Source organism: Paroedura picta, chromosome 7 (genome assembly GCF_049243985.1).
Source record: "Paroedura picta isolate Pp20150507F chromosome 7, Ppicta_v3.0, whole genome shotgun sequence".
NCBI classification, from domain to species: domain Eukaryota; kingdom Metazoa; phylum Chordata; class Lepidosauria; order Squamata; family Gekkonidae; genus Paroedura; species Paroedura picta.
In genome coordinates, this window is record NC_135375.1 from 98,360,761 (window position 1) to 98,384,471 (window position 23,711).

The 23,711-nt window shown below is 46.4% G+C and overlaps 1 protein-coding gene across 2 annotated transcripts in view; it reads left to right on the forward strand.

Annotated features, from left to right (window-relative positions):
• The window catches only part of CPLX1 (complexin 1), a 180,826-nt gene extending 168,237 nt beyond the window's left edge, over positions 1–12,589 (forward strand). For both annotated transcript variants that reach the window (XM_077345591.1, XM_077345589.1), the window contains exon 4: positions 6,927–12,589. In XM_077345591.1, coding sequence (XP_077201706.1) covers positions 6,927–7,124 — 198 coding nt within the window. In that variant the 3' untranslated portion in view covers positions 7,125–12,589. The remainder of the gene's footprint in view (positions 1–6,926) is intronic.
• The last annotated feature ends 11,122 nt before the right edge of the window (positions 12,590–23,711 follow it).

Genomic DNA, 23,711 nt, shown 5'->3' on the forward strand with positions numbered 1-23,711 from the left:
CTGGTCTGCAGGAGGGAACTCACTCAGAAAAGGAGGCAGATCCAGCATCATGACCCACCTGACCAGAAAGGGATGGTATGACACTCTGGTGCTTAAGCAAAAACTGTATGGTAGAAGCCAAATTCACCATAGAGTTTTTCCCAGAGTGTCACCTTAATATTCCAGAAGTGGGCAGTGACATAGACATGTCACTCTACATAGTCTGGGCCTCCCTGTTGCTCCCACTAAGTTTCCCCCTCAGACCCCTTCATTGGCCAGGTCTGCCACACTCCCCTAGGTTTACCAGGTCCCACTGGCCACTGTGGAGAGTGGGGTGGGGATAGCAGGGTTGCCAGATCTAGAGAGAGAATTGGAGACATCAGAGGAGGGGGGGGGAAATAAATCCAAGAGGCAAATCTCTGCTGAAAGAGGTTAGGGCTTCTGGAGCGCAGTCACTTTAAGACAAACCTTGCAACTGGGAATCAGGAAGTCTTTGAACTGACATCCTGGCCAATCCGGGAAGACTGCTTTGCTGTGAGGCACGGAGATGGAAGTTAATGCAAAAAAAGCAAACTTACTGATGCCGGTTTTTCAAATATTGAGGGTTATATCCACTTTTGGATATTGCAGGGGGAAGGTAGGGTCACTCTGGATCAATCATTCATGTTGCAGAGGGAAAATTTAAATTACCCAAAATCAAAATGGAAATCAAATTCAGTGTAGACAGGAGGGATTCATTCAAATTGGGACGAGGTAAAAAGCCCCATGCAGACTACACTGGAGGCCGGGATCCCCACCGTTTGCACAAGGTCCGTTTCTGACCAGAACTATGGTGCAGGGCAGAAAAGTCTTCCCCCTCCCCTCACCCTCCTGAAATGATTTGGGGGAACGTCCCTGCTCCAAACAACAAGCCAAGTGGCCAAAATCCACAGGGTGCAGGTAACGAGCAAGACGGAAAACAAAATCTGCTCGGTCGGTCTTGAGAAGCCTCCGCTGTTAAGTGCCAGTTCTTTTTCCTGCAATGAAGGGCTTGATTTTCAAGAGCCCTCTGTCTGAAATTGGTTCAAGGAAGGAAGAAAGAGAGAGAGAGAGAGAGAGAGAGAGAGAATCAGGGGAGCAGCACTCAGCATGTAGGGAGCGTGCCTAGCAGATTCACGCAACGGCAAATCTCAAGTATTCATTTCAGTTCCTCAATGATACATCTTCTCATTGAGTCCAAAGCAAGCCGCTTCTGGGACAAAAATGTCACATCAGACGGAGTCTTCAGAAAATGACCAATGAAAATGCGCCCAATGTGCCTCGCCATCAAATTGCAGTAGTCGAAGGCGTTGTCCGCTTGGGGGAAATGTATCCGTTCCTTGTCAGCAAAACATGTCCGTGTTTGTCACTGGATCTGTTCCTGTCTTTTAAAGTGTGAGTGTGTGTGAGTGTGTGTGTGCGTCTGACAGTCCCATATGCCATAGTGTCTCAATATTCTTGGACATGCAGCGCAAAAGGTCAACGCTGACATCCAACTGACAGCATCTGTCTGGGCCAGTCGCAACCTGCCAAAAAATTGTAGGCTCCCGCCCCCCACCCCCAGGAAAATCTTAGCAGGGGTTATAGGTCATATTTGTTGGTAAAAAATACTAGAGGAGTTAATGTAATAAAAAATGGCAGAGTTATTGTATAAATGATGAGACCAGACAAGGCAGTTGTACTGTATATAGAAAGGGCAATTTTACTAGCTTAACAGGACAGGGGAAACTGGAAGAAAATGCATACTTCCTATAGCTCATTCAGGAGCTCTACACCAGTGGTCCCCAACCTTTTTATCACCGGGGACCGGTCAACGCTTGACAATTTTACTGAGGGCGGGGGGGGCAGTCTTTTGCCGAGGGACGTCACTGCCGCCGCCTGAGCCCCTGCTCCACTTGCTTTCCTGCCGGTGCCCCTGACTTCCCGCCGCCCACTGTGGGGCACTGCCAGCAGCAGCTGCGCAGTGCCACGCCGAGGAGGAGCCCCAACCATGGCGGCCACCGGAGAGCACCAAAGGTGAGATGGCGGCAGAGTGGCAGGGCAGCCCCCGAGGCAGCAGCTGGGGAGGAGGACAAGGAGGAGCCGCGGCCCGGTACCAACTGATCCACGGACCGGTCCCGGTCCCCGGACTGGTGGTTGGGCACCACTGCTCTACACCTTAGCTATTACATGGCGAAGATTCAAGATGGATCTGACTCTCTGCCTAAAGCAGAGCTCTTCTCAAACCAAGGGAGGAAGGAGAAAGCTTCTCTTCCTGCTAGACTTGTGGATGTGACAAGCCTGAGTCAGGTAATGGCCCCAGCAAAACAAATCTGCATGTCTAAACAGGCCACTTGACCCACTCTGTGGGTCCCCACCAGCAACAACTGTAAGCAAACAGTTTAAACCTCTGACTGACAGTCTGTGGTTGGCTCTTGCTAAGAGACAAAGTCTAACGTATTGACAGTGAAAGAAGAAAACGAAAAAAGGATTATGGGGGAGTGGGGGGCAGCCATCTGAAATGAAAAAGGTAATCATTGCAGGTATCTCTTTGTCCCCTCTTTCTCTGAATGACTTTCTATCGCATCTCGCATCTTTCTATCGCATGCTTTAGGATGCTTAGGGCTGATCCTGCATTGAGCAGGGGCTTGGACTAGATGGCCTGTATGGCCCCTTCCAACTCTATGATTCTATGATTCTATGATCTCATTTGCCCTGGGAAGGTGCCGGTATGGGATTTGGAAAGGTGATAGACAGTGGAGCTTCCACTGGCTGGGGTGTTGCATCTGTGGAGCTGCTGAGGACCGAGCTTGAGGTCCAAAGCAGGATCGCAGTTCTGGGAATTCAACTGGCCAGTGCATGGCTGGATCCCATCTGCCGGATCCAGTTAGTTCAGAGTGAAACTGACCAAGAGGGTGCACTGGCAGATAGATCTTTCGTTCTGCTGTTGTATATAAGTTTGGGGTTTTGTGGGGTTTCTTCAGTTCAGTGTTTGCTTCTTGTACTGTCATGCCAGGGTCACAATAAAGAGCTGAAATGAACTCCCAAAGTTCTGGTCTCTGAATCCACAGATCTAACATGGAGGACTGGTAGTTGCCAACTCCGGGTTGGGAAATACCTGGAGACTTTGGGGGTAGAGCCAGGAGTGGGCAGGATTTTGGGTGAGGAGGGACCTCAATGGAGTCTAATGCAATGAAGCCCACCCTCCCAAGCAGCCATTTTCTCCAGGGGAGCTGATCTCTTTAGCCTGGAGATGAGCCATAATTTCAGAGGATCCCCAGGTCTCACTTGGGACTGGTATCCCTAAGGACTGGATATCCAGGGTAAGGCAACACAATGATAGCTCTGCCCCATTTGCACAGTCACATAGATCTGGAAGGGGAATTCTAGGTCACAATCCAACCTCTGCTTCACTCCTGCTTACAGTGTTTAAAGCTAGAGCATGCTCAAAAGCAGTCCACCTGCCAATGCAAGACTATTCATTTAGAAGAAGAAGAAGAAGAAGAAGAAGAAGAAGAAGAAGAAGAAGAAGAAGAAGAAGAAGAAGAAGAAGAAGAAGAAGAAGAAGAGTTGGTTCCTATATGCCACTTTTCTCTAAACGAAGGAGTATCAAAGCGGCTTACATTCACCTTTGCAGAATCAAACCCAGCTCGCCAGATTAGAAGTCTTGAATATCTAGAAATATTGAATATCTTAAGGCTATGTTGGGTAACACTAATTCTCCTGGGAAACCGCCTTGGTACGCAAATCAAGGTGTGTTACTGCTCATGCTGCTTAACCATTTGGCCATAATAAATAGCAAACTTAAAAAAAACACCAACCATGAAAAAAGCACCTACAGCTTACCTGTATTCAGTCCTGGGGAATACTGTGTCCTTCGTCCCACGATAATCCCCTGATCACTTTTAAATCCCATGTAATTTTCTTTCCGAAACCTCTAATTCACACTGAGCATTTTTACGGCCTTTGTGGATAGTTCGCCTCAGTTGGTTATCCTGCAAATTTTGCATACTGCATTTTATCTTAATTCCACACAGTGGTATAATTGCCATGCGACAACCCCCCCCCCAATCCCTACCCCCACCCCCAAAGACACAGAGGGAATTGGATGAAGCAATTACTTTGGGATCAGACAGACAAGTCATTTTGTAGGAGATCGTCAGATACAAACCCAAGTGCCCTTTTCCTTAAGAAGTGCCTCTCTAATTCAGCATAATTGAAATGACTGTGAGCACAGAAGAGTCACTGAAGAGCATCCTTAATATGTCCGATTTGTGCCTGCCCATTGGAGCTCATGGGCTGTGGATTTATGCCTTGTGTAATGGCTAAAATACCAATTCTTCAGTTTTGACAAAAAAAAGAGAGTAAAGTTTCAATATGCAACAGCTACGTGGACCTTACTTCTAACGTTACTCATTTGGGAAACCCTTCCAGGGCCCTCCGGAAACCCCACGGTTTCACAAAACCCTAGCTGAGAAAGGCTGACACAAGTCGTTGCTGTTTTCAGAAGCATCTTACCAATCTGGGGAAGGAGATAATGCCAGGGAGGGTCTTCCAGGTGGACCCATCTCACATGACCCAGAGCTTCTCACAGCCTTCCAGCAATGTGACTGTGGCCTAGTTTTCAACTGGGTGGCCACCTGTGGGAGAGAGCGCTGGGCTAGATGAACCGCTGCCCAGTTTTGGCCCATCTACACTGGCTCCCAATCTATTTCCAGGTACAACTTAAGCGCTTTATCGCTTGGCCACCTACTCCCTTATGAATTTACCCAACCTCTACGGTCTTCAGACGCCTTCTAATGCTTTGACTTCTGAATTTTGGCAGATGGCAACCCAGGAGAGGCTGTTCTCAGCCATGACATCAGAGCTTTGGGTCTTTCTCACCCGACAGGCTCAATTGTCCCCTTCTGTTGCCATCTCCTGCCAGCCATGAAGTTTGGACACCTTGGGTGTGGTGAGCCAGAAGTTATTGCTGATGAAAGACGGCAATTAAGAAAATGTGTGCTATGTGTGTGTGTTGTGTTGGCTGGGGCCCATGAAGTCAAGGGCATCATTCACTTTGAGCAGAATGGTGATAGGGCAAAAGTTATGTCAGGAAATGGTATCTCTTTGACTCCAGGAAAGCACACATTTCACGTCCTGGAATATAGTGTCGGCACAAATGGATTTATCAGTGCACTTCACTCTAGGGATGCCAGCTTTCAGGTGGGACCTGGGATCTCCTGGAATGACAGCTGATCACCAGACTACAAAGATCAATCCCTCTGGAGAAAATGGATGCTTGGGAAGGTGGACTCCATAGTGTTGTATCTCACTGAGGTCCCTGTCCTCCATTCCCAAATCCAGGAGTTTCCTAACCTGGATACTGCAACGCTATCCCACTCATAACCTCTTACTGGCCAGGGGAACCTGGCAATCCTACTTCAGTCTTGAGAACAAAACTAATTGTGGATCTATGCCATGTGATACAGCAAAGATCTTTTCATTGTTTTTCTTTGGCATTCCATCAGTGGTTCATGCCCCATTGGTAATGGCTGTTTGTACTGTATGTGTATTTTAACTTGGTTTTGATTGTTTTACTGGTTGGAAAGATATCTTTTTTCTTTCTTGCTTGTCATGGTTTTTAAAACGTATTTTTATGTACATTTTTAATCGGTTAGCTACCTTGATGCCCATGATGGGGTCAGAGAGGCAGAATATAGATTTTGTGAATAAAACAGAACTCTTGGGGGAGATCTTTTTGCTTCTGTTTTGGACATTAGAAGCCCCAAATAAGTCTGGGAAAGGTGTCTCTTGAAACCCAGAGTAAACAGAAATCCAATTTCGCTGGAGTTCATGGGCAGCTTTAAATTTTAACGCCCAGCGTCTCCAAAGTGTCCAGGGAAACAGAGAAATGGTAAACATTCTGCTTACCTAACAGCCCTAGATAAACATCTTTCCATAGGCTTGATATTATCCCCCTTTGATAAGTTACGGCTTGTTAAAAATGCTCTCCTTGCATATTCACATTTTGCGTGACTGATGAGAAGATTAAGAGAGAGGCATGGGGGGGGGAGTTTGCTATAATGGTTTCTTGATTTTGGGAGGCCATACTTTCTTTCTCAGTTTCATAATTCAACACGAGGAGGAGATGAGCTCTTCATGAAAATCAGATATTACCATCTGACAAGTATCCTCTATGGCAGGCTTTCTCAACCAGGTTTCATAAAAGCCTGGGGTTTCTTGGCAGCCCCGGAAGGGTTACCTGAATGGCTGGGAATTAATTAATTTCATATACATGTGTTGAACATTTATTGGGTGATATGACTATATATGGTCATGTACAGTGGTCCCCAACCTTTCTGAGGTTGGGGACTGGCAGGGCATTGGGGTGCGGCCCGCGGCCCGTGGCCCGCGCCCGCGCCCGCACCCGCGCATCAGGCCGCGCCCACGAGCCGCGCCCGCACAACGGGCCACGCCCGCGGGCCGCGCTCCTGCATCGGGCCGCGCCCGCACATCAGGGCGCGGCTCGGCCCCGATTCCCTCTCCCCGTCCTCCCGCAGTAAGAAGCTTCCCGGGCCGCAAGCTTGCGGCCTGGGAAGTTTTTTACTGCTGGGGGAGGGGCGGGGAGAGGGAGCCGCGGCCCGGCGCCATGGCGCAGGTTGGGGACCACTGGTTGGGGACCACTGGTCATGTAGACCTTCTCCCCCCCTCCCCAACTGGCCAATGTTGGGCTTGGAGGAGGAGGGAAGGGGAGGGCCCCCAGATGATGGGCGTGTCCACAGCTATGCTTCCCAACCATATTCTGCACGATCGTGCCACCTCTGGGGTTTCTCGAAGCCTGAAGAATGTTTCAAGGGGTTCTCAATGTTAAAAAAGTTTAGAAAGGCTGCTGTACGGCTTGCATTCTTAGCCGAAAGAGTGATGATACCTTGTTTTCTTCCCTCCCTCCTTCCCACTCCCCTCTGCAGTATGGGATCAAAAAGAAGGAAGAAAGGGAAGCAGAGGCCCAGGCTGCTCTGGAAGCCAACTCTGAAGGAAGCCTGACACGTCCAAAGAAGGCCATCCCTCCTGGCTGCGGCGACGAAGACGAGGAGGAGGAAGAGAGCATCCTAGACACCGTTATCAAATACCTGCCTGGACCCCTCCAGGACATGTTCAAGAAGTAACGCGGCTACAAGACTGCCATCCTGTCCATGGACAGCTAAGCAATGGATTTCTCCTTAATAAAAATGGGGGGGATTCTACTTGCCCTGCATCACGCAACCTCTCCCCCCCCTCTCCCGCAACCACAGCCCCGGTCATTCATTTGACTCCACACCCCTTCCCCCCACCGATTGCCCATCCATTCCTTATTTTGTACATACTCACCTCGAGTAGATGTCTCCAAATGGAGGCAAAGGTTAACAAAGCTGCAGTCTACACAACTTTTTATTATTATAAAGCCATAGTACTATGTCTGTTGAATCAAGGAAGGTGTACGCTAATCAGACAGAAGGAACTGTAGTACGTTTGCTTTCATCTCCCAGTAAGAGGGAGGGTTTTCACCTACAGGGAATAACTGTTGGCTCATCTTGGGGTTTTAGGGGGTTTTTTTCGTATTCATTTGGCAAACTTTGATTAGAGCATCTCCAAAATCTATTGCGTTAGGGCGTCCCTCCTTTAGGGCTGAGCAGAAAATACTCACTGTTTTTTCAGGATCATTGTTGACAATGTCAAGCAAACAAAAGGCCCTCCTTTTTTAATGAGGATTGGACAAGGCCGATGAAAATATTTGCTTGTTCCTTTACATCGGCCTCTCCACTGAATTGAACTGCTCCCCAGTGATGTTCTCACAGAGCCCAACCCTCAACGGTAACAATTCATTCTGTGATCCCTGATTGGCTGGGACCATTCACATAATTAATCCAGAAAGCGTTTGTTGTTGTCCTTGGCCATTCGGTCCTGTCCGACTCCTGGCCATCCCACGGCACAGCCGCCACTGCGACCTTCAAAAGCATTGGCTCATTCACAATTTGACTGTGCTCCAAGCGATGCCACCGTACGGCCAACTCTGATTGGGTCCTTCATGGCATGACATCATTCCATTCTCTCTGTGGCCTCTGATACTGACTCACCCGCCCAACAGGTCCAAGATAAACAGAAGGCTCCACAAATGACGTGGAAGCAAGGGGGACGCAACAGCATCACACACGTTACAAGTAAAGAGAAACATCATCCTACTCCAAATACTTAGTCCCCGAAATTGCTGTACGTGCGGTCCAAAAATTAAACGAAACAGGAGAATTTTCGGCACAGCCCTGGTATTCTAAACCAGGGATACTTCCAACGTTTATGGAAAGAGATCTTTGTTTTTTTTTGGGGGGGGGGGGCGTTTTTATTCATCATCAATCACTGAAAAGAGATAATTGGGAACCTTGAACCATGTGCTCCTCATAGTTCCGATCCTAGTGTGGAAAATCAGTGCTTTCTACATGAGAGCGTCACCTCTTCAGATCTCATAAAGCAAATCTTCTACCTTTGAGAATAGCCATAACAAGGAGCTAGTGAAAAAAGCACTTGCCTTGAATGCTATAAACCTACCCACTCCCTACCCCTACCCTAAGCTGGCTCTCCTTGTACAGAGATCCTCAGTCTGTGCTCCCAAACCAACCTCGTTGAAAGATTACTTTCTACACCTGCATCCCAATGGCCAGGCTGCTAGCAGCAAACACCAGACCTCCTGTGAAGATAGTCCCAGCCTCTTTCCCGAATGTTCGGTGTTTCCTTTCAAAAGGAAGGAAGCTTCTAGCAGCACTTTAAGCGAGATTGATACAATATTTTAATTATTAATGTTTTAATTTGTTAACGAATACATAAATAAAATAATGATTAATAAAATGTAACTATATTTTGGGGGGGTGGAAATGAATGAATGAATGAATGGCATGATAGGAAACTTTTTGGACTATTTTCATGGAAGGGTTTCTGCTCTGTGCTGGCTTACAATAAACCATCCCTCACAATGCCCCCATAGTCCAGAAAGCCTGGTTTTTTCCTTTTTTTACTAGCCATTGGCTCAAATTGGGGAGCCTCATTTGTTGGAAAAATATGGGGGGACGGGTCTCAAGTTTAATCTCCGATAAAAGTACTTGCAAGAGCAGGACTGGAAAAAACACTTGAGTCTGCACAAGACCCTCTAAAGTAGCTTCTCCATTTAATAATAAAGCCTAGACCCTGGCTAAATCTCAACTGGAGCCCTCAAAATCTGATTCTCATTACCTTTGAGCGCTGCAACCTCCCCACCCTCTTTAATGAAAACAAATTAAAATACAAATAATTAAACCACAAGTAAGATACCAATAGCTATCTTAGGTTATCTCTGTAACACTATCTTCTTTGGCCTTAAATTTTAAAACAGCAATACGGAAGTAAGATTGACATGAGTCCTAATACAGGAGTTCCATGAATAGGATGCCACCACCGAGAAGGCCATCTTCATTGTACTTATGATTCTAATTTCTAATTAAAGTAAGGTGACCAGATTTTAACATTGGTAAAGCGGGACGCCATTGACCGGGGGGGTTCTTGATTAAAAATTTGGTCTATGCGGAGCAACAAAAAGTTTCATAGAATGCATAGAATGCAAAAATAGTATTGGAATGTATATATTTTTAATTTCAACATAAGTACAATTTGCCAGGTACCCCCATGTGTCCCTCCAAAAGTGGGACAATCTGGCCACCTTAAATTAAAGGAGAGGGGCTCAGCAAGGTGATCTTTTTGGAGGGTGGAGGAAGAGGCATCCTGATTCTTGAAACGGTCCTATTATTGCACTAAACTGTCCTCATAAAAAGATTTGGGAACATCACAAATGAACAAAAAATCAGGTTGGTCCTTTTTGGTGTAGTGGTTAGGAGTGCGGACTTCTAATCTGGCATGCCAGGTTCGATTCTGCGCTCCCCCACATACAGCCAGCTGGGTGACCTTGGGCTCACCACGGCACTGGTAAAACTGTTCTGACCGAGCAGTGATATCAGGGCTCTCTCAGCCTCACCCACCCCACAGGGTGTCTGTTGTGGGGAGAGGAATGGGAAGGCGACTGTATGCCGCTTTGAGCCTCCTTCGGGTAGGGGAAAGCGGCATATAAGAACCAACTCTTCTTCTTCTTCTTCTTCTTCTTCTTCTTCTTCTTCTTCTTCTTCTTCTTCTTCTTCTTCTTCTTCTTCTTCTTCTTCTTCTTCTACTTCAACAACCTGACCGCAAGCAGCCAGCCGCCATTTCCTCCGTGTCAGCATAGAATTGCTAAAATGCTAGCCCTCCTTCAGGTTCTGAGTTCAGTCACAGGTTCTGATGCCCTGCCAAAGAATACGAATCGACATTTGATCATTACGAGTTAAAGTGCCATAGTCTTCTCCCCAAGGATCCAGGGATATGTAGTTTGGAAAAGATGAGGAGAATTCCTTTATCAGTGTTCCCTTCATCACAGAACTATGATTCCCAGGTTGCTCTGGGGGACAACAATTGATGGTTAAACCCCTTTTAAGTCTGTAAATGTGGATAATTCATATCGGATGCCAGTGGCTTACAAAAAAAAAATCGTGGTCCAAAAGTTTTATCTGTTTATAACCGTTTGTGGTGTCTTTTTATTTATTATTATTTATTTCATTCCCTCTTAAGGAACAATCACACAAGATCTGCCTCTGCTGCATGGTGAGTTTGGCATACATTTACACCAGCTACAAAGACCAGCTTTGTTACTTCAAAACAAAGCAGAGACATTTGACTTAAGCTCGGTTGTCTAATCCAGGGGTAGTCAACCTGTGGTCCTCCAGATGTTCATGGACTACAATTCCCATGAGCCCCTGCCAGCAAACTCTGGTCACATGAATCAACTCTGGTCACATGAATCAGTTTGGGGATGAAAGGGGGAAGGCAGGTTTACTTAGAAGTAAATCCCATTGTTCCTCAGTGGTGGTTACTCCTAGCATCATAGTTTAAGGAGGAAAAGAATGCAATCCAAGGCCCTTCATAGAATACAGAAAGCCAAGATAATGATTTTATCACACATGATCTTTCAGTAAGAGAACTAAGAAACTCAGTATATACTCCCTAAGTCATGTAACAGACTCTTTCCAGATTTCTCTCATTTTTGTGCTGCAAATAGATCCTGTTGTCTTTTTAGTGCAGTCCTGCACTGCAAACAGAAAACTAGACCTTCAGGCAAACACTTTGAGTGTCATCACTTTCTTGGTCTGCTAGTTTTTTACACACGGGGACTTCTTTTAAAAAGTGGGGGAAGGTTCAGAATAACACACCCTGCCATTTGAACTGGTCCAGCCCCCAAAGATCTCTGCTAAAAGAGGACACAGACTTGAAGGTACTTTTCCTACCTGAGTGCCTACGCTGATATGAATGCAGTCAACCATGGCGCTTCCCCCACCCTGTTATGAAACACGTGCACAGTTCCAAAATTCTCCATTTGCTTTTGATCTGGTGGACCACGAGGGCCGCTATCAAAACATCCCTCCACTCAGTCAAGCCAACACACTTCAAAAACAGCCCCAGAACAGCAAAAGAGACGCATGGTTCTGTGCTTGGATTCTGAATATCTCTTTGTGTCTCCATGCTTTTTTTTAATTTTAATAGATTAACATCACCAAATGGGTTCAAATCTCAGGTATATGAGGTCTTCTGTTCACTTTTTTTCAAAAATGGGTTTTTATCGCTATAGAAATGCTTGGGCCGTTCCTTTCTGCCTTCTTGTTTCCCCCCGTTTTCTTTTACCAGTTTAATCGCAAAGAAGGAAAGCAGTATTACTCCACTTGCCTTCCTTTTTAGGGGGCAGGGCAGCCAATGGACTGGCGGAGCTTGGCATCGACTTTCACGAACTTGCGTTTTATCTTTAGAGAAAGCCATATGAAACCAGACTGCAATATCAATCCTGAATGCTACTCTATGTTTCAGTCAAAACACACACACACACACACACACACACATTTCAGAATTTAGATTGTGTAAATCGCTTTGGTATTTTCCCCGTCTACGTTCCTCCAGGGCCCCAATGTCCACCTTGTTTCCATCCGCCCAGTCCTCCAGTCAAGAACCGACATGCCCGTGATGTTCAAAGGCATCCCGCGAGCAGGCTCTTAGATCACTAGAACCAATCGTTGTTAGAAACCCGTCGTCGTGACCTGAATGTAACGTCCTATGTATATCCGAACTCGTTTCTCTGTATCCGTTTTATTCTGTGTTATAAACCGAGATTCCGGTTACGTGTGATCAATCGGCAACATCTTTCAGTAAATGTCTTTTTAAACGATGCTTGTTTTCACGATTCACAATGACGATTTAAAAGAAACCAACAACAAAAAAAGAAGAAGAAGAACTCAGCCGGGCATTTTCTAATAGGGCAGCGAATAATAATAATAATAATAAAAAAATGCTCTTTCTTTTCTTTCCTCTCCAAATTGCATGCCGCACCTTCCAAAGCAGCCAAGAAGGTGACTTCAAGTAGAGACTTTGTGAATGTAAATTTTGTTTGTAATCTGCCTGCTACCTTTCTCCTGCATGATGTGGGTTCAATGGTACAATGTTCTTTTCAAATGGAATCACAGCCAATAAACAACAACAAAACAAATGGTAATAATAAAAACGTGATTTCCTCCCTTTCTTCCCCCCTCTATGAAATATCTGCTCACAGAAGTGATAATCTTGAGTGTTTGTTGTTTTATTTCTTTTCATTTACAAAATATAGATCCTGCCTTTCTGGATCAAGTCCAAAGTTTTGGTTTTGAGCTTTAAGACCATACGTTGTCTGGGCCCACCAAACCTGAAGGACCTTCTATAACCCCCTATGGCACTTGCAGGACTCTTTACTCTCTGAGTCTGAATAAGTTGGTGATCCCTGGCCCAAGAGAGGTTTGCCTGGCCTCGACCAGGGCCAGGGCCTTTGTGGTCCTGGCTCCTACCTGGTGGAATGATCTCTGGGAAGATCTAAGAGCCCTGATGGAGCTGTCTGGGTTCTGCAGGGCTTATAAGATGGAGCTCTTCCACCAGGCATTTGGTTGAAGCCAGGGTAAGGAAGAACTACAAGGCCCCTCCCCTGTCCTGAGCACCTGTCCTGAGTCACCAGGTTAAAGGGGTCCACGGAGTTTTTAGAGATTGCTGGGTTGAGGGGGCAGCTGGGAGATGGGGTTTTAGGGTTTTAGGGTATGATTTTATTATTGCAAACCACTGCGAGCTGACTGGTCCGGGAGGGGCAGTGAATAAATCAAACTAATAAATAAATAAAATGGCTGACCAGTGAGAACATGCATAGCAAAAGCACATTTCAAAACTGTTAAAACCAACCAGAAAGAACAACAGTGCATCATTAAAACAATCAAAACCAAAATTAAAAGACATAAAAACAACCATTCAAACACTAGGTACAAAGGAGAGGTCACTGAGGGAGCGTCACATGAAACAAAAAAGTCTTCACCTGCTGGTGGAAGATGGCAACAGAAGGGGCCAGATTAATTTCTCTGGGAAGAAGATTCCAGGGTTTTGGTCCCATGACTGAGAAGGTCCTTTCCTGGATTAAAGGGGGAACATACAGGTGCACATGTGTTATATGGAAGTTTTTTCTGTGGAATCAATGGCTGGTGCAGTGAGAAATTTACATGGGAGAAAAGTTTTAACTGAAATCTGAACCTGCTTAGCCTCATGGCCCTAGTAGGAGACCCTGTATCTTACACACACCATTCCTGGAAATTCTCAAATTACAGGGGAGCAAGGTGGCTTGCTCCTCTCCCTTTTACTGTGGATTCTATTGGTTCCCATTTTAGGAGGCTCTTAAAATGAGTGAGCCATCACTTGTAGCCTATTAAAAGGATTCTGTGATTTCCCTTTCTGGATGTCACCATTGTCATTTGTCTGTGACTATCGCCCTCAGCAGAAGTCCTAATGATCTGAGCACTCATTATGAGGGGAAGGAGAGCATGCCTGAGTGCTAGCTGTCATGTGATCACTGAGTGATGAGCATGGGGCAAATGCACAGGGAAAGTACCCATACATACATTCTCTCCCCATGATCAGCACAGTTAGATCATGAGGAAAGGGTATGCACAAAGGCACTTCCTCCTTCCTCTTTCCATTTATCCCGTGTGATCACGTGGAGGCAGAGGATATCTGAGGAACATAGCTGGAGCTTAATGCATGTCACGTCAAAGTCAAATTTTATTTATGGTCCTTCAGACCAAAGTTAAATGCATATCAAAATAGATATTTCTCTTATTCACACGCAACATTTTCAGGTGGATCCTATATCCAATTGCTCCTAGCCAGTTCGACAGTGCAATCCTAAAAAGGGTTGTACCTTTTTCAGCCCATCGACATTCAGGTTGGGTGTGACTCTGCTTGGCAGTGCACCCTGGCCTTGCTTTTTAAAAGGCATTGTCCTAAGATAAGGCGTGCCCAAAAGGGGATGGGAATATATTGTTATTTACACACCTGACTGAAAGCACAATACTGACGGATGGGATCCCCACCCGAGGAAGCATCCCAATGAATATTTGATGGTTTACCTCCTCTTAGTTCACCTCCTCTTAAAGCAAAGCTTTCACCCTCCCTCCAGCCTCAGAAGCTGGAGGTTCAACCACCATTGGAGGAAGACTCCCTGCATGACAGAACAGCTTTCAGATTTACTGAGCAAAGGTGGACAGGGGAGAAATCAACTGATGCTCAAAGTGACTGGTCCAGCAAACCATACATATGCAGAGATCTGCTCATTCATTCATTCATTCATTCATTCATTCATTCATTCATTTCATTTCATTTCATTTCATTTCATTTCTAGCCCGCCTTCCTCCTTAGACTCAAGGTAGGTTACATATTTTTAAAATCCCCATAAAACCCCATCCTAAAAACAGCACAAATCCCAAATTATACTAAAATACCTCCCAAAATACCTCCTTCCCCCTGCAGGCTTTCATAGAAGGGTAGCTCCTGTTTTGCATGTAGGGATGCCAGCCTCCAGATCTGAGAATCACAACTCATCTGCATACTACAACAATCAGCTCCCTGGAGAAAACAGGGAGGGCAGATTTGAATGCATTCTACCCCACTGTGGTCCTGGTTTGTTTTGTAGAAAAGCAATGTACAGAGTTGCCGTTTCGGCCTCTAAAAAAGGAAGATGGCTTTGTCAGGATAAGAGGCGGGTGTACAGATCATTTGGGGTTAATGGCTTTGTCTTCTAATTTAGCCTTTGATCATTAAAACAAGATGCTGTTACTAGATAGCTAGGACAATAAGCCTCTTCATATCACACCAGTTCAGACCCTCAGAAGAGTGGAATGGCTATAAAAGGTAAAGGTATCCCCTGTGCAAGCACCGGGTCATGTCTGACCCTTGGGGTGATGCCCTCTAGCAGACTCAGTACGGGGTGGTTTGCCATTCCCTTCCCCAGTCATTACCATTTTATCCCCCAGCAAGCTGGGTACTCAGGAAGGATGGAAGGCTGAGTCAACCTTGAGCCGGCTGCTGGGATTGAACTCCCAGTCTCATGGGCAGAGCTTTTAGACTGCATGTCTGCTGCCTTACCACTCTGCACCACAAGAGGCACCTGGAATGGCTATAACTTGTCCATTAAAAAATGATGAACCAGTCTCAAAGCATATTCAGTTATTTCTTTGAAATATCTGTATTTTAAGTTATAATGTTGTATATCATAGCAAATGGCCTTAATTTTTTTTTTGCAAGTTAACTATTGATTGTTGTTGTGGTTAGGAGTGCTGATCTGGTGAGCCAGGTTTGATTCCTTGGTCCCCCACATGCAGCCAGCTGAGTGACCTAGGTTTCATTACAGCAGTGGTCCCCAACCCCCGGTCTGGGGACTGGGACCGATCCGTGGATCAGTTGGTACCGGGCTGCAGCTCCTCCTCATCCTCCTCCATGGCTGCAGCATTGGGGGCTGCCCTGCCACTCTGCCGCCAGATCACCTTTGGTGTTCTCCAGCAGCCATCATGGCTGGGGCTCCCCCCTCGCTGTGGCACTGCGCAGCTGCTGCTGGCAGCACCCCCCAGTGGGCAGCGGGAAGTCAGGGGCACCAGTGGGAAAGCAAGTAGAGCAGGGGCTTAGGCGGCGGTGACAATTCCTCAGTAAAAGACTACCCCCCCCCCCAGGCCTCAGCAAAATTGTCAAGCATTGACCGGTCCCTGGTGATAAAAAGGTTGGGGACCACTGCGTTACAGCACTGATAATTGTGAGCCCTTTCCTCCCATGCAAGAGGTTGGCATAAGGAGGTCTTCTACCGGAATCTTTGCTTCAGGGTCAAATAACATTGTTAGCAGACCAGTTCCGTAAAACCTAAGCCATGACTTTTTAAAGAACCTTTGTGTCTACAAAATCATTCTTTCATTGGCTTACTTCTAGAGCCCCGAGCAGCCCAATCCTGTCAGAGCTGGGAAGCTAAGTAGGGTCGGCCATGATTGGGTCCCTGGGTGGGAAACCACCACAGGAGGCTGGGGTTGCAGACGAAGGCAATGGAGAACTACCTTTGTTAATCTCTTGCCTTGAAAACCCCATGGTCCTGGGGACACCATGCACCTTGACAGCACACACACCTCTTCCAGGGAGCAAGCCCGGCTCCAGTGCTGCAGTGTCCCAGCTCCAGTGGCAAAGTGTCTGGAAGAAGGGAATAAACAGGTGAGTTTAGCAGATGTGCAAGCAGCAGGGTGAGAAGGCTAGGGCATTGTTATCTCCACAACCCTAAAAGCATACTTTTCACAAATGGATTGACATAAATAGGACATTTATTAAAAGCAGGATTTCAGATTTAAAAAGCAATTATGGTAGAATGTCACCATGGGTTCAGGGCTATCCAGTGCCACCTAGACTGAAGTGATGGGTGTGTGCTTGGTGCAATTTCTTCCTGGTTCTCAGGGAACAAGTTTGCACCCTCAAGACTATGGTAGTTGACCTGGAGAAGCAGAGAAATGCAGGCACACTAGTCATACTCTCAAGGACTTGTTAGTGCTGGAATCTGTAGTGTGCATGATTGAACAGAATATGGGGAATGTCCGGCAGGGGTCATCAAAGGAGGTGTATCCAGCACAGTTAGATTAGGTACTTCCTGGACTTTTCCAAATGGACTGATTCAGTATAAGGGAGTTACAAGTGTGAATAACCCTATTTCTTGATCAGTTCCTGAGAAACCAGCCCTAGAAAATCTCCCAACTATCTGTAGGAGGAAAACAAATCGATATATCTCCCTGCCAGTGCTATTTACATTGTGGAATGGAAACACCCCACTGGTTAGTCTTTGCAAACCAGTTAAAGAACTCACCCACAACAATGGACCTCTGTTTTCTTCTCCCCTCCTCCCCAGTCTCCCGACTGTGCCCCTGTGGCAATTCCAGTATCACACAAAGGGACCATCACAGACATCTGCCACACCATTTCCTTCAGCAAAGAGAAACTGTGAAAGAGCTGAGAAGGAAAGGAGGAAGACTTTGGCCCTGTGTTACATGGAACATCCTGAGAACAGACAGTTTGTCCACTGAGAACGTTGAAAAGGTGCTCCAAGGTCAAGAAACTGCCAAGTTTCCAAGGTAGTGTGTGAAGCCAGAAAAACAGAGGAGTTGTTTTAAGTCACTAAGACCACAAATGCTCCTCTGAATACTGAAAAGGTGTCTTTACAGAGGACGTGTGAAATTCTCTCTCCCCTTCAAAGCCTGAAAAAAGCACTGTGAAGAGCCATCCGGTTCCATACTGCCTTGCTGTGATTTGCTTCACCACCTTTAAACATTCTGTATACCTGAGCCCTGGTTAAAAAGTGACCATCAACCAGGTTGTGAAACCAGAGTGTTTCCAAAACCCAGTTAAGGATCAAATCTGTTCCAAACAAATGTTATTCAGCCTTATGGATTTTCCTCCAGAGAGGCAAAAGGTGTGATAAGCTGCTTTTAGGTAAAAGGGGAGTTAGGCAAAACATTCTGGACTTGAGTTTAAAGTGCAGATCAAAACATCCACAGAGTAAGGCTAAGTTCAGAAAGAGGTGACATTCCCTGCTACAAACAGCTCCTGCTGCAATGGAAAGGGGGGAGGGGGGAGAGAGAGCGCGCAAGAGAGAGAAAGAGAGATCTGCACCCACTGGTGTCCCTTGGGTCCTAGTGCCCATTTCATTCCTGGTTGCAATGGGCTTTCTTACTAGTTCTTGCAAGTTCAAATATAATACAGAAAGGTCACCACCAAAAGAAAACACTACCTGAGGATTCATAGTGCAGAATGAATGAAGTGGCATCGCTTTTCTAGACCATAGCTCCCTTTGACAGCCCATTGGTTCCACCTGCCTAGGCACTTGCTTCCTGGTCTGGTTTGTTCACTGAGCAGCCCATATGCTGCTGTTCCCTCGGCCTGCTCCTTGAACTGATTCCCTGTTTCCTGACCTCTTCTTTTTGATTCTGGTTCTAGTCCTCTGTGTCCCTGTTGCTGTGAACCAGCAATCTATCTTGCTATAGACCTGGTTTCTCCTGATCTCTGGCCCTCTTCTTCCTGATGCCTGATTGGACTGCTTACCAAGTTCTAGATGTTGGTTTCCTATTACCTGCAGCTATTCTCAAGGTCAAAACAGGCATGATATGACAGATGCACAATCACTATTTTTTACTTAAACAAAATATGGATGAGGAATGCTCATGAGATTGAGGACAGGAGAGAAGATATTTAACCCCTTTGACCACTCTGCTTTCCTGATCTACATTAGCCTGTCCCTGAAAACACCAATATTAGAAAGTGCACTGGTCCATGTGTGGAACCTGGGTCAAGAAATAGCTGTACAATAGCCCCCAATTGAAATGTAAGATAATACAATCCAGAGACACAGTCTTCTTCACTCACTGAATGTTTGGCCCTGTTCTCTGGTATACCAGAGAGCCAGCTGGATGTAGAGGTTCAGAGTGGCGCGTTCTAAAACTGGGAAGCCAGGTATGATTCCCTACTCCTCCGCATGCAGCCAGTTGGGTGACCTCAGTCTAGTCATAGTTCTGTTACAGCTGTTCTCACTACCTCATACCGGTGCTGACCACCAGCACCCTGCTAGGGAAGATGGTTGGGGAAATTGGAGGACAGTGTCACCCAAACCCCAGCATGAACTGCAAGTGACATCATATTTGGCAGCACTCTAGCAATCACCCAAGATGGTATCGTTATACCCCTGAGTTTGGCGTGAATGCTAGAGCATTACTGTATCTGAGGAGGGCAGGTTGCTGTTCCCGTTGGCTGCAGAGGAAAGGACACGCAGTAATGGGTTTAAACTACAAATACAATGATATAGGCTAGATATCAGGAAAAAAATTTTCACAGTCAGAGTAGTTCAGCAGCGGAATAGGCTGCCTAAGGAGGTGGTGAGCTTCCCCTCACTGGCAGTCTTCAAGCAAAGGTTGGATACACACTTTTTTGGGATGCTTTAGGATGCTCTGGGCTGATCCTGCTTTGAGCAGGGGGTTGGACTAGATGGCCTGTATGGCCCCTTCCAACTCTATGATTCTATGATTCTATGATTCTATCAGGTGATGTCGTTGTGCCTCTAGTGACACAGCTGGCAAACACCCGCACCCATGGGGTACCTTTCCAGCCAGATGCCACACTTGGCCTGGCAACTCTACTCTCCATACATCTGCTCAGCTGCACCTGCTAGGCTGCGTTCCTGATTCGGCTGGGAGTCGTCCTTCAGCTTTCACAACCTCGGTTACCTCAAGCCAAAATCCAATACGATGGCTTATAAAACTTGTCTTTCTTCCCTTCCCTTCCCTTCCAGCCCAGTGTCCCTCCTTTGTATCCCTGTGTATTCAGGCTTCTTTGTGTAGGAGAAATTCGAAAGCTTTTTCTCTTTCTTTCAAATGGCCTCGGCTGCAGGTGTCTCGGAGAAACCACCTCAGGGCCTGTCAGGAGGGTCAGGAACAATACGTGTCATTGTGTCACAAGGAGATGGGACTGAATTGGGCCCCTCTATTATTTTGCTAACTTATCTGCTGAAGCAGTTCAAAAGACAGCTGTAGACATCTCTTCTACCATCATCATTATCTTCTCGCTCTCTCTTTTTTTTTTCCTGAAGCATATTTCTGGCCTAAAACTGCCACACACACACACACACACACAACTGGAGGGAGGGGGGGAAAGACAATTTTTTTTCTGGCCAAGTTTCTAAATCAAGTCATTTTGAATTATCTGATAGCTAGGAAGAGAAGTGTGCTTGTAAGAGAGGGGCAGAGTGAGAACTGGCTTCATAGCAGAAGTTGGAGAAGAATTTCTCGGCCCCGGGCTCTTCAGCAACCGGCCACCCAAGTCCCCTCAGAAATGCCATTTCCATAATTAGGGATAGGAAGAATGCAGTAGGGTTGCCAACCTTCATCTGAGGCCTGGGGATATCCTGGAATTACAGAATCCGTTCCTCTGGAGAACATAGTTGTCTTTTGAAGGTGGGCTCCATGTCATTATACCGTGCTGAGGTCCCACCCACCCCCAAAACTATGCCCAACTTAAGCTCCACCCTCAAATCTCCAGAATTTCCCAACTCTAGTTCCCCTGGAGGAAAAGGAGAACTCTGTGGCATCACATCTCCACTGAGTTCCTTTCATGCCCCTGGCCCTACCTGCAAATCTCTAAGAATATCCTAAGTCACAGGTAAGAAGAAGGAGAGTTGGTTCTTATATGCCACTTTTCTTTACCCAAAGGAGTCTCAAAGCGGCTTATATTCACCTTCCCTTTCCTCTCCCCACAACAGACACCCTGTGAGGTGGGTGAGGCTGAGATTACTGAAGCTGGTTCTTATATGCCGCTTTTCTCTACCCAAAGAAGTCTCAAAGTGGATTACATTTACCCCCCTTTCCTCTTCCCACAACAGACACCCTGTGAGGGAGGTGAGGCTAAGAGAGCCCTGATATTACTGAAGAAGAAGAGTTAGTTCTTATATGCCACTTTTCTCTACCCAAAGGAGTCTCAAAGTGAATTACATTCATCCCCCTTTCCTATCCCCACAACAGACATCCTGTGAGGTGGGTGAGGCTGAGAGAGCCCTGAGATTAATGAAGAAGAAGAGTTGGTTCTTATATGCCACTTTTCTCTACCCGAAGGAGTCTCAAAGTGAATTACATTCATCCCCCTTTCCTCTCCCCACAACAGACACCCTGTGAGGGAGGTGAGGATGAGAGAGCCCTGAGATTACTGAAGAAGAAGAAGAGCTGGTTCTTATATGCCGCTTTTCTCTACCCAAAGGAATCTCAAAGTGGATTACATTCACCTTCCCTTTCCTCTCCCCACAACAGACACCCTGTGAGGGAGGTGAGGATGAGAGAGCCCTGAGATTACTGAAGAAGAAGAAGAGTTTGTTCTTATATGCCGCTTTTCTCTACCCAAAGGAGTTTCAGAGCAGCTTACCATTCACCTTCCCTCTTATCCTGACAAAGCCATCTTCCTTTTTTAGAGGCCGAAACGGCAACTCTGTACATTTCTTTTCTACAAAACAAACCAGGACCACAGTGGGGTAGAATGCATTCAAATCGGTTCTCCAAAGCATCTGTTTTCTCCAGGGAGCTGATCACTGTGGTACAGAGATGAGTTGTGATTCTGGGTGGGTTCTCAGATCTCACCTGGAGGCCGGCATCCCTACATGCAAAACAGGAGCTCCCCTTCGATGAAAGCTTCAGTTTGGCAAAAGGCATGCTTTCTGTGGCATAAACACGAGTCAACTACAGGCCATTTTATCTGATACCCAACAGGTTATGTGCAGCAGGAGGAAGGATAGAAACATGAGGTATAAACAGAGGAAGGGGAGCCCAAGAGAGGTCCAGATCTGCAGTTGCATACATTACTCTGCTCCAATAAAATCAAGTAGAAGAAGAGATGGTTATTTCCTGCTTTTCACTGCCTGAAGAAGTCTCAAAGCGGCTTACAGTCGCCTTCCCTTCCTCTCCCCACAACAGACACCCTATGAGGGAGGTGGGGCTGAGAGAGCCCTGACAGGAATGCTGTGCGAGAACAGCAATATCAAGACTGTGACTAACCCAAGGTCACCTGGCTGGCTGCATGTGGAGAAGGAATGGGGAATCAAGCCCGACTCACCACTCTTAACCACTACACCACTTGGGTGAATTTTTCTTTGCTCCGGTCACACGTCAGCATATTGACAAATCGTCTTTAGTGTTAACTCCCACCCCAATGCCACCCCAGTAGCTTTGGACATGTTTGTTGCCATTCTGCAACGAGGGCTCACGAGCTACCCGTCTGTACAACGCAGATTGTTCTGACCTACTTCCTAGCATTATTGTGCTGATTAATGCAAAGAGCTATAAAGCATGTTTTGGGTACGCCAAAATGCTCAGTGCATAATTAATAATAAAAAGGCAGGCCTGTCATTGGCACGGGATGCTAACGGAGCGCTCTTAAAACACAGAGCAGGGATGCAGAGCCTGCTCGCTGCATGATACAGCCCAATTCTGCACAGTCAGAATGTTGACAGGGCCTGCGGAGAAGCCGGAAAAAATGGGAGATGGGAAGTTGCCCAGAGGCAGCTAAATGAATAATGACATCTCATCCTGCACTAACGTCCCTGAGTCAAAGCTCACTTCATGGAATGCACCAAAGTGTACAACCAAAGGACAGAAGTCCCCAAGGTGGCACCTGCCGATACTCTGCTCTGGTGCGACCTCACTTGGAGTACTGTGTTCAATTTTTGGCACCACAGCTGAAAAGGGATATAGACGAACTGGAGCATGTCCAGAGGAGGGCAACAAAAATGGTTAGGGGTTTGGAGACCAAGATGTATGAGGAAAGGTTGGGGGAGCTTGGTCTGTTTAGCCTGGAGAGGAGACAACTGAGAGGGGATCTGATAACCATCTTCAATTATTTAAAAGGCTGCCATGTAGAGGATGGAGCAGAGTTGTTCTCTCTTGCCCTGGAGGGACGGACCAGAATTTCAAAAGAATTTCAAAAGAAATTCTGTCAAAAAATCAGGAAGAAGTTCCTGACAGTCAGAGCGGTTTCTCAGTGGAACAGGCTTCCTCGGGAGGTGGTGGGTTCTCCATCTTTGGAAATTTTTAAACAGAAGCTGGATAGCCATCTAACAGAGAGGCTGATTCTGCGAAGGTTCAAGGGGGTGGCTGGTTCCAGTGGATGAGCAATAGGGATGTGAGTGTCCTGCATAGTGCAGAGGGTTGGACTAGATGTCCCATGAGGTCCCTTCCAATTCTTTGATTTGATGATTCTAATACCTTTTCTGGTGCTCTCTGGTGCTGTTGTTTTTAAATTCTTGTGTACAAAGCCTATGTGATTCAGATTGGGCCCATTGCTTTGAACTAGTGAGAGCAGTCTCTTTCCCCCATTGATTCTGCTTCAAAACTATCCCTCAGTGGATGCGCCCTCATAAAAAGACTAAAAGGTAAAGGTAAAGGTATCCCCTGTGCAAGCACCGAGTCATGTCTGACCATTGGGGTAACACCCTCCAGCGTTTTCATGGCAGACTCAATACGGGGTGGTTTGCCAGTGCCTTACACAGTCCTTACCGTTTACCCCCCAGCAAGCTGGGTACTAATTTTACCGACCTCAGAAGGATGGAAGGCTGACTCAACCTTGATCCGGCTGCTGGGATCGAACTCCCAGCCTCATGGGCAGAGTTTCAGACTGCATGTCTGCTGCCTTACCACTCTGCGCCATTTTTTTTTAACCCACAAGGGATTACTAGGCATGTGCATTTGGTTCAGCTGAACCAGAAAAATAATATCTTACTGATATTTCTTCAG